The sequence below is a fragment of the Ovis canadensis genome, chromosome 3, assembly GCF_042477335.2.
Source record: "Ovis canadensis isolate MfBH-ARS-UI-01 breed Bighorn chromosome 3, ARS-UI_OviCan_v2, whole genome shotgun sequence".
NCBI classification, from domain to species: Eukaryota; Metazoa; Chordata; class Mammalia; order Artiodactyla; family Bovidae; genus Ovis; species Ovis canadensis.
The window spans coordinates 148,200,113-148,212,150 of record NC_091247.1 but is presented as its reverse complement, the minus strand read 5'-3'; the positions used below and the strand labels follow the sequence as shown (position 1 = coordinate 148,212,150).

The 12,038-nt window shown below is 35.7% G+C and overlaps 1 protein-coding gene across 9 annotated transcripts in view; it reads left to right on the top strand.

Annotated features, from left to right (window-relative positions):
* TMEM117 (transmembrane protein 117) overlaps positions 1 to 12,038 on the top strand; it is a 647,436-nt gene that overhangs the window by 422,180 nt on the left and 213,218 nt on the right. For all 9 annotated transcript variants that reach the window (XR_011255891.1, XR_011255892.1, XM_069584531.1 and 6 more), the window contains one exon: positions 4,481 to 4,578. Coding sequence is in view for 7 of the 9 variants with exons in the window: in XM_069584531.1 (XP_069440632.1) it covers positions 4,481 to 4,578 (98 nt within the window). In the remaining 2 variants the exon portion in view is untranslated. The remainder of the gene's footprint in view (positions 1 to 4,480; positions 4,579 to 12,038) is intronic.

Genomic DNA, 12,038 nt, shown 5'->3' with positions numbered 1-12,038 from the left:
TAAGAGAGAAAATTCAAATTACTAAAATCTAAATAAAAGTGGGGACATTACTATTGATTCAGGAAATAAAAAGGATTATAAGAGATTATTATGAACAATACACCAAAAAGTGGGGTAAATCTAGATGAAATGGAGAAATTCCTAGAAACACAAAACCTACCAAAACTACATTATAGAGAAATAGATCTATAACTAGTGAGAAAACTGAATCAGTAATCAAAAATATCCTAATAAAAGCCCCTGGACATAATGGTTTCACTGGTGGAATCTACCAAACATTTAAAGAACTTAAAAAAAAAAAAACTCTATATTCATGTACACATGAAATTTTCACATGAAATTTTACCCATGAAATTTTCAATTGCACAATGAAAGTAAAAGTGAAAGTGTTATCGCTCAGTAATGTCTGACTCTTTGCAACCCTGCACTGTAGCCTGCCAGGCTCCTCTGTCCATGGAATTCTAAGGGAAGCATTACTGGAGTGGGTTGTCATTTATCAAACCTTACAATAAGCTTGTATTCTACTGAGTAAAACTACCTTCAAGGCATAATGCAATAAGGAACATAATGAAGTTCTAAATTTTATGCAAAGACCTAGTAAAGAGGAAAGGATAAGGGAACAATTGTGAAACTCAAAGAGTTAAACAAATATCTCTCAGCTGAGAAAGTCCCACAATTTCAAATTCTAATAATCTTCCTTAGAGAGAAGCATCAGCAAGTTTTGCATTGTATTTATGTTACACAGCAACCTTTTTTTGCATTGTCCTCAGCAACCCCTTTCCTGCAACTTTTCCCACAAAGACTGTCCTTGACCAACATAAGAAATGCATTTGATTTCTCTAATGCAGAAGGTAATTGGATTTTTCTTTATTGAATGCATCCCTTTAATGACTGTCTCTGCTCCTGCCAATTTAGCTGCAAGTGACCTGACATTGATCTGATGATATGACTTAAAAAAGAGTTGGAGCTGGGGGTGAAAAAGACCAGCTGTCTAGCGTCAGAAAAATGTTCTCTGCCTCATCTTGCCATTTTCCTGAAAAAAGCCTTTATCCTTGAATGTCATTTTTACAAAACATGCTGCTGTAATAATTGGTATATAGCAGCAGATTGCCTCCTTCTAGAAAATATAATAAGTATTTCCCAGAAAGTGCCCTGGAGAAAACATTGAAAATTGAATAAAATCCACCCAGTAATCATTCTGTACCTTGAAAATATTTATTACCATGAAGCCACTTTCTGAAACAGGATAAATATTGCTGAACAGAATTAATTAAATCTGTTACAAAACTGGTGAAACATGAAATATTTATTTAAGTATTTATTTACTTAACCTTGAGGTTTTGTAAAAAATACAATTTGACAAGAGAATTGTTATTCAAGACGGTTATGAAGGAATAGTGGATGAAGTCATTATATTCGGAAGAATAGCAATTCTTTCCTCAAGGGGAGTTATGATATAAAACTTTTTATGCCCAAGAATATATAGAATTTAAGTATCTCTGCTTTTGTTTTTACTCGTTTTCTCGTAAGCATGTAACTCACTTGATTCATGGTTCGCTTTTATTCTATCATCTTCCCTTTGTTCATTCTGTTAAATATCATGAATCTTTTTTTGATTGAAGATACAATCTATAGGCAGTAGTCTGAGTGAGAAAATAAAATCTTTTAATTGTAAAGTGTCATGAAGAAAATAAATAATAAAGTCATTAATAAATACGTTTCCTTTAAAAGTAGATGAAACCAATGTTTTTCCTTTTGAATTCATAATATTACTTGCATTCACAATTACCAAAGTCATTAACAATTTAAAGAAATAAACTGAAAGTTTATATTAAGACTACTTATACTTGAATCTTCAGATTCCGTAGTAAAACCATATCACACACAAAGTTGGTGTAAGCCAAGTTAAGACAAAGGTATAATAAATTCACGGTGTTACTCAGTGACGGTCCATGAACTTGCTTTGGTTCTCATCAACCATGAGAAGCTTGGGAGTTCTATCCAAGAAGTGATGTTGAAAAGAGAGTATAAAGAAGAAATGAGTGAATATTTCCTGGAGACTGGGCTCTTCACCCTCTTTTCTGATTTCATCTTAATCACTAGCATGCCAGTGAGTGTTTTTAGAGACCATTTCTTAGATGTTGAATAGCACATCAAAAGAGCTTGCCTGAGAATTGGTGTGCCTTCCACAGAAATTCCAGTAGTATTGAAGGGGTCACTGATCCAGAAGACATCCCCCCTCTACCCAGTCAAAATCTTTCATCATAAATGATTAAATCTCACTCATTCCATTCCAGTCAGATCATTGTTGGAAGTCACACTTAAGTGTAATGTTAACACTTTAAAAGAGCATGAAGAAGTATATTTTAATGGATGATGAAAATGTTTCCTTACTCAATTCAGTATATCTCATCCTATATAGTTTCTTAATTTTGAATTTGTTTTGTTTGAATTTGAACTCTTATCAATTAAATATATAATTAATGAAATATTATTCTCTTAAAAGGGAATTTTTTGTGAAAAAAAGGAACATGTGTGTGTACATACACAAATACATTTTCTTTTATTAGAAAAAGTATATTCCCCATCTCTATCAGCTTTTTAAAAATACTTTTGTAATAGGGTATTTACTTATGATTATTTTTAATATTGGCTGAAACTATTAATATGAGATGTGGCCAGTGAGCAGTTTACTTTGTTAATGCATTTTTGTGCTTTTTAAAATTGAAGTATAATTGATTTACAGTATTATATTAGTTTCAGGTGTACAACATAATTCAATATTTTGTAGATTATACTCTATTTAAAGTTATTATTAAATATTGACTATATTCCCCGTGTTGTACAATATATCATTTTAGCTTATTTATTTTATATATAGGAATTTGTACCTCTTACCCCTATCTTGCTGTTAATGCATTTGTAAAAACAAGCATGCATTTGTATCAATTCATTTCCTTGTATCTTCTTTGAGCAAATATTTTGAAGTCTTTTATGTAAAAGATTCTTAGACATTAAAAGGGAAACAAAGACAAATCTTCACCTTCAAGAATTTTAAAATGCAGAGAAGAGAGGGGAAATAGTACATAAATGAGGAAAATAGAAGGTGGAAAGTGATATGAGACATAAGAAGGATGACTCAGGACCACAGGTGGAAGGAGCAGGGAAAAACATCGCAGCGGTGATGTGACTTTACCCAAGTTGTCAGGATCTGTGGGTGTGAGAAAAAGAGGTAGAACATTTTTGAGAAAATGCTGGATAATTATAATAAATGTGCCATAAAAGGGTTCAAGTCATGGGACTTCCCTGGTGGTCCATTTTTTAAAAATCCACCTCCCAAAGCAGGACATATGGGTTTGGTCCCTGATCTGGGAACTAAGATCCTACATGCCTTGGGGCAACTAGCCCATGTGCCACAACGAAAGATCACACGTGCTGCTACTAAGACCTGATGCAGCGAAATAGATAAATAAATATATTTTTTAAAGGATTCGTACCATTGAAAGGGAAAAGGGAGAAAAAAGAAGTCACTATTTTGACTAGTAGTATAGGTAAAAATCTCAACACATCAGGAAATATTTGAATTTTGGGGTTTCTGATTTAGAAACACTTTAAAAGAATATGGCATTTAATTTAAATATTATGTTTTTGTTTCTATGGAGAAGTTAACAGTATCTTAAGATGCTTTCTTATATAAGATCATCTTGATGGATGTTTTTATTTATTTATTTTATTTATTTTTTACTTTACAATATTGTATTGGTTTTGCCATACATCAACATGAATCTGCCATGGGTATACACGTGTTCCCAATCCTGAACCCCCCTCCCACCTCCCACCCCATACCATCCCTCTGGGTCATCCCAGTGCACCAGCCCCAAGCATCCTGTATCCTGCATCGAACCTAGACTGGCAATTCGTTTCTTATATGATATTATACACATTTCAATGCCATTCTCCCAAATCATCCCACCCTCTCCCCCTCCCGAATTTAGAAAGATGGTAACGATAACCCTGTATGCGAGACAATAAAAGAGACACAGATGTATAGAACAGTCTTTTGGACTCTTGATGGATGTTTTTTTTTTTTTTGAATTTTCTCAGTTTTTATTTATCTAATGTAAAAGAATATCACTATTTGATATGTTGAATGACCTTGAATATGCTCATTCATTATGTAAAGTCAAATGAACTGTGAAAACTTTTAACTGAAGGAAATATATCCTTATAATTTTTATCTCTGCATGTGTTCTAATGTTAAAATACATATTTTATTCTTAGCAAAATATAGATTTTATATATATAATTTCTGTATATATATATTTATGTGTATATATATATGTTTGTGTATATATATGTATATATGTATGTATATTTATGTGTGTGTGTGTGTATATATATATATATATATATATATATATATATAAAGCTGAATGGAAGATTTATGAAAGTGCCTAATAAGTTTCTTTCATTGTTGCAGGTCACTGATATGATGCTTCAGGACAAACCCTATCCTGATTGGGGAAAATCTGCAAGAGCTTTCTGGAAGAAAGGAAATGTTAGGATCATTTTATTCTGGTAAGAGACTGTTTCATTTATTGACTGTGTCTTGCCTTATTCACAAAGGACTTGAGTTGGACTTAGTTTTCTTTAAATATATAGAATTCTATCTAGAGAGGCATTTCTAGTGGACACTATGCTCCATCATTAAAATGATGAAAACCATTATCCTAACTAATCACTTTTTGCCTACACATTGTTGCATATACCCATTTACAAGAGATACATTTACTAATACAGTAAAGCAAATGAGATTTTATCAGAGGTAAGTAGGTTTTTGACTCAGTAAAAATAAGCTAGAATTTTCAATGAAATCTGATATAATCCAGCATATTTGACAGGATGTAATTTTGCTTTAAAGAAATCATGCAGGGAGGGAAATTCGCTACAGACCACATCTGGCTCATTGGCACTTCTTTATGTAATTTCCTTTAGTTGTCCAGCCCAATTATTGCAATGAGAAAACAATCCATGTCTTATAGAACTTTGTTTTCTGGCGGAGTCAATGTTATTTATATATATTTGAACAAGCTTAGACAGAAATGGTAGGAATATAGAAACAGCAAGAAGGGCATTTCACCAGGCTGTGTGACACTGTGCAAGCACGGGGATTCAACCTGGTGTGTGAAAAGTTATCTACTCTGACACTCAGAAGGCTTGTAATTCATGATAATTTTAACTTCATAAATTGCATAAAGTGCATATTGTTTACCTGCATTTCAAAAAGAAAAAATCTCTTTACTCTTGGATTTAATTCAGAGATTTTATTTTATTTTTTCATGTACAGTCTCCAAAAACCATGGTTACTAAGTACTTGGAAGAAAGTATACACTCTAAGCTATCTTTATGCTTCAGCAATATTACTAAATATTTCTTTAGATATATAGTATTTTTAATTCAATTATTAAGACTCTTGAGAGTCCCTTGGACTGCAAGGAGATCCAACCAGTCCATTCTGAAGGAGATCAGCCCTGGGATTTCTTTGGAAGGAATGATGCTAAAGCTGAAACTCCAGTACTTTGGCCACCTCATGTGAAGAGTTGACTCATTGGAAAAGACTCTGATGCTGGGAGAGATTGGGGGCAGGAGGAGAAGGGGATGACCGAGGATGAGATGGCTGGATGGCATCACCAACTCGATGGAAGTGAGTCTGAGTGAACTCCAGGAGTTGGTGATGGACAGGGAGGCCTGGTGTGCTGCAGTTCATGGGGTCGCAAAGAGTCAGACACGACTGAGTGACTGAATTGAACTGAACTGAATTAGAAAGTAAACAAAAAAAGATTTTTTACTACTATAAAAATGAATATGATTTTGTAGATGTTTATTCACAGCTTGTCTCTGAGTCAAGTGTGGCCTATTTTTATGATACATTTAACTTTATATCTTTTCCTATTTGTAAGCCCCCCATGTAGCTTGACCAGATAATATATACTATAATAATTATAGCATGTTTTACTGAAGGTATGTTTTGCTCCAGTCTCTGTCCTGAGTATTTACTCATTTCATCCTGATAACCCTATAAGTAAGTGTTACTAGTGTAAGTATAAGTCTATGACTTTAAGGCTCCAATTCTTAATCTTTACACTAGACTATTTCCAGAAAAACCAAGGATACATTGGTGTACAAATTCCAAATGACTATCCTTAATCATTATTTAGGTAATGGTGCTAAATAAGAGTGTGAAATTCTGGAAGATCATTCTACCCTATAGAATTCTGTACAGGGGTTTAAAGAATCATGATTTAAAAGGAGATAAACTCTAATATTGAAAGTGTTTATGGGCTATGTATCTTTTAAAATATCCATTTACTGTGGAGGATTTCCCTGGCAGTCCAGTGGTCAAGACTTGGTGCTCCCATTGTAGGGCACAGGGGTTCAATCCCTGGTCAAGGAACTAAGATCCCACATGCCCCCTGGAGTGGCCAAAAATAAATAACTAAGATAGTCATTTTTTAAAATCCATTTACTATGTTTACAGATTTTTTGTATTATTAAATGTATCTTCAAAGGCAGCCCGTTGATTATTGCAGGCTGCAGTCGCAAAGAGTCGGACACAACTAAGCAACTAACACACACTTTGTTTATTAGATAATATATTTGAGAGATGATTTTTCATTGTTATATTTCAGAGCATGGAGAGCATAAAACAATTGGAGGAAAATTTAAATACCACTTTGAACATATTTTTTCCTATTTTATCCATTACATATAGTCAGATTATGTTAACAGTATTCATGGTTTTAGAAAAAGGAAAATCTGATGTAAAAAGGTGAATAAGGAAATGATGTGGGAAGCAAAGAAATCTCCTTTTTTGTTTCTACTTTTCAGATAAAAGGGATTTAGCAAGTATAAAGAACATTTGTTTTTTTAGCTCTAGGAGATAAAAATATAGAAATCATTGGCAAGGTTTTAAATGAAATAAAAGATAGTATTTACATACTCTGTGTTACCCATTTCAAAAAGAGGGTTTGTTTTTTTTTTTTGCTTTTTCCCTAGTTAAGGAGAGATGAATTTATGTAAAGAAAAGAAATCTGTAGTAAAGAAATTTTGCAAAGGAAAGCCTTTATAAGTTGCAGTGTGATTGTGTGCCAGAGTTTAAACATTACAACATGCAATTATGCTGTTGTAAACTTACCTTTTACCTATATGTAGCTGCTTACCTCACATCTCTGAGTCTGTCAGAAAGTATTTCATTTGCAACTATGTGGCTAAGTTCTTCCTTAATTCTTAGTAATAGATGTTTCTACACCAGAGGAAATGGTTCTTCTTTCTTTCAGTAAATGTGCAAAGGTACATTTCATGGGCCTTTAAGCCTTGGAGGAGACTCAACTGTGGTAGGTTTGAAAATACTAAATGCAAAAGGACAGACTATAGAACTACCCTTCCAAAGCCCCATTCCCAGGCCTTTTGTTAACTACAAAGAATAAAAATTTAAAATCTAAGTCCTAAATTAATGCTGTAATGTGTGTGTGATCAGTTGTGTCTGATCTTTGCAACCTCATGGACTGTAGTCTTCCAGGCTTCTCTGTCCATGGAATTCTCCAGGCAAGAATACTGCGGTGGATAGCCATTCCCTGATCCAGGGGATCTTCCTGATCCAGAATCGAACCCAAGTCTCCTGCATTGCAGGATAATTCTTTATGTCTCAGCCACCAGGGAAGCCCCAAGTTAATGCCACATACTGTTCTATTTTCCAGAGGGATGCACAAAGCCTATTTTCACTCACCTGTATCTGAAGTGAATGTGTGCATAAACATGGACATAAAATAACAAGTAGTATAATATTTATGTTAGCATCTATCTCCCTGCTTTATTTACTCTCTGGAGATACAATTTATATGCTTTTGAGTGAAAACATGTCACAAAGATATTTCCCAAAGTTTTATATTAAAAAATAAGGGAAGACACTCTTCTGTAATTAGTAGGAGAATCAGTGGAAGAAGAAATTGGGAGAGCTGGTGGGTCATTCGGGCTTCACAGATACTTCAGTTCCTTGCCCTGGAGACACATTAAGAGGATTGCATTTTTCTGCACCCTCTGATCACATGACTTGTTTTGACCAATTAAAATGTGAGTGGAAGAGACATGGGTTACCTGTAAGTAGAAGCATTTAATTGCCAATGAGAAGCATTGAAAATGGCTCCTTTCTTGGTAGCCACTGTTGGAGTTTGTGTCTAGCTGAAGCCCTTGTCATTCAGGCTCCATGAAAGACCAGAATAGAGCCAGCATCCTTAACAACACATGTAGTATAAGCAAGGAATCAGTTCAGTTCAGTTCAGTTCAGTCGCTCAGTCGTGTCTGACTCTTTGTGACCCCATGAATCGCAGTGAGGAATAAATCTTTGTAAATGTTAAGCCACTGAGATCTGGGGATGTTTGATAGGGCAACAAAAACCACCCTGTCCTGATGTACCCTAAAAAGTGTAGTGCTGTCACAGCAGAAAGTGAAAATTTTTGTCTTTTAAGAGCTAGACAGAAAATGGCAAGGAAACCGATGATGGAGGCTAGAAAGATGGCAGTGCAGATGTTATAGTGCCAAAGCATTTGGTAAAAACTGTGGCCTGTGATTAATTAGATGCTTAGACTTGGAAAGCATAGTGTATGGCTGTGTGTGTCTGGATATAAACAACCTCTTCCATTCTACTCTGTTGCATAGAAGAGATTGCATTTCATTTGTTCTGTATTTGATGATTCAGTTTAGTTCAGTCACTCAGTCATGTCCAGCTCTTTCAACTCCATGGACTGCAGCATGCCAGGCTTCCCTATCACCAACTCCTGGAGTTTGCTCAAACTCATATCCATCCAGTTGGTGATGTCATGCAACCATCTCATCCTCTGTCATCCCCTTCTCCTGCCTTCAATCTTTCCCAGCACTAGGATCTTTTCCAGTGAGTCAGTTCTTTGCATCAGGTGGCCAAAGTTTTGGAGTTTCAGCTTCAGCATCAGTCTTTCCAATGAATATTCAGGACTGATTTCCTTTAGGATTGATTGGTTGGATCTCCTTACAGTCCAAGGGACTCTCAAGAGTCTTCTTCAACACCATAGTTCAAAAGCATCAATTCTCTGGTGCTCATCTTTCTTTGTAGTCCTATTCTCACATCCCTACATGACTACTGGAAAAAACATAGCTTTGACTAAATGGACCTTTGTTGGCAAAATAACATCTCTGCTTTTTAATATGCTATCTAGGTTGGTCAAAGCTTTTCTTCCAAGGAGCAAGTGTCTTTTAATTTCATGGCTGCAGTCACCAATTCAGTGATTTTGGAGCCCCCCAAAATAAAGTATCTTCCTGTTTCCATCATTTCCCATTTATTTGCCATGAATTGATAGGACTGGATGCCATGATCTTAGCTTTTTGAAGGTTGAGTTTTAAACTAACTTTTTCACTTTGTATATTTTTTAAAGGTACTTTGTCTAGTGCCCTTATGGTTTGGGCTGGCAACTTTTGATCATGATTATTTTTATTCTTGACTGAGAAACAAATGAGCTGATGCTGGTTTTTCTACTTTGAGTATTATGGTTATTACTCAAGTCTAACAAGGTTATTAGGAGAAGGCAATGGCACCCCACTCCAGTACTCTTGCCTGGAAAATCCCATGGATGGAGGAGCCTGGAAGGCTGCAGTCCTTGGGGTCACTGAGGGTCAGACATGACTGAGCGACTTCACTTTCACTTTTCACTTTCCTGCATTGGAGAAGGAAATGGCAACCCACTCCAGTGTTCTTGCCTGGAGAATCCCAGGGACGGGGGAGCCTCGTGGGCTGCCATCTATGGGGTTGCACAGACTCGAACATGACTGAAGCGACTTAGCAGCAGCAGCAACAAGTTTATTTGACCAGACAAGAGCTAATCAGGAAATGATTATTGTCTTAATATATATGTGTGAGAGAGTAACAGGATAACAATAACAATAAATGAAATAAAGTAGTAAAAGGACTGGAGAATTGGGGAAATATCAGTCAGAAGGGTTTTAGTAATAGCTTTACTAATGTCCAGATGTATGTCCTATATTTCTACTTTGAGTTTCCATTTTCTTTTCTGTAAAAGGGATGTTTGTTATTTTGTGCAGTCCTTTTCAGCTCTGCAATGCTATTTTCTATTGTAAGATTAAGGTGTTAGAGAGTAATTCTGTCTGCTTTACTCCAGAGAGCAGAATATGGACTGCTATAGTCTGAATGTTTGCGTCCCTCCAAAATTCCTATGTTGAACTCTTGATGCCCTGTGTGATGGTGGGACCTTTGGGAGGTGCTTAGGTGGTGATGATGGTGCCTATAGAAATGGGACTAGTGCATTTATAACAAAAAGGCCATAGCCCGTTCTACCATGTAAGAGCACATTGAGAAGGCACCAGTTATATATTAGGAAGGAGGGTCTCACCAAACTCGACCGTGCTAATACCTTCGTCTTGGACTTCAGGCCTCCAAAATTGTGAGAAATAAATGTCTGGTGTATATGTGTCACCCAGTGTGTGATATTTTGCCATTACAGCCCAAATGGACTAAGATATGAGTCAATGAGTGTAAGTCCCACGAAACAGATTTAGGTCCAAGTATGAAAGAATGCCCTAATAACATGAGTCTCTGAGTGCTGAATGAGCCTGCCTGATGTACTGCTAAATTTCCCATCAGTGGAAGTATTCCTGCTAAGACTACTACATAATCCTTCAGGGATGCTATACAGGATTTTCACATTGAATAAGAAAAAAGGTAAGTCACTTAAAATTTTCATCAAACTTCAAGATTCTCTGACTCTACATTTTTAACTAGAAAAGTACTGCATATTGATTTTTAATAGAGAGGATACTAATTATAATTTAATATGTTCTGTATAATTACATCATCATTATAGCAAAATTTTTGCAGTAGACAATAATTCATGAAAGGTTCCAGGGGCAATTAGAGTATGCACAGATTTTTTGCCTCACTTCCCAAGTAATAAATGAGCCCATATCTTCTCTCTGGATGGATTTTGTCTTTTTGCCTTCATCCTTCCTTCCACCTCAACATGCCTCTTTATGCAGTTGTCTATCTTTAATTAAAAGCTGCCTCTGTGAGGAAAAGCAGAACATTTTTAGCCCAGGTCATGTAAGTGTATCTATTGAATCAATAACCTTCACTTTTTACACCACACTAAGTTAACAGACTCCATTTAAATCCGGCTACTTCACAGTGGATGGATTCAAGGATATGCTTCACCTGGTTTTCTTGCTAAATGTTGAGTTTCCTACTGCTGAATAAATAGATGATTGATGTTGCATTACTATTTTGTCGGACTGATGTGTTATATCACTTGGTAATTTTCATGTAAAAAGTTAATTTTATATTTATGCCTTAGGGATTTAACTCTCAATCATATATTTATGCCTGGGCATTAATACCCATGCCCTTCAAGACATAATTTTGCTGAATTAAGAAAAAGTCTTCTTTTCATTAACTTATTTAAGTAAATGCTTAAGCACTGGGTACAATATGGTTAGAAGTGGGTAGAAGCACAACTGGAGCAGGTTGCCTGACTTCCCATCCTGGCTTTATTACTTACCATTGCATGTCAGTTGTTACTGTTTTACTTTACCTGGTATTATGGTATGTTATGGAAACAATGGCAGCTTTTATTTTCTTGGGCTCCAAAATCACTGAGGATGCTGACTGCAGCCATGAAATTAAAAGACGCTTGCTCTTTGGAAGAAAAGTTATGACACACCTATGTATGCTCAGTTGCTCAGTCATGTCTGACTCTTTGAGATCCCATGGACTGTAGTCCACAGGCTCCTCTGTCCATGGAATTTTCCAGGCAAGAATACTGGAGTGGGTTGCCATTTATTTCTCCAAAGAAAAACCTAGACAGCGTATTAAAAAGCAGAGACATCGTGTTGCTGAAGGTTGCTAAAGGTCCCTATAGTCAAAGCTATGTTTTTTCCGGTAGTCATGTATGGATGTGAGAGTTGGACCATAAAGAAGGCTGAGTGCCCAAAACTGATGC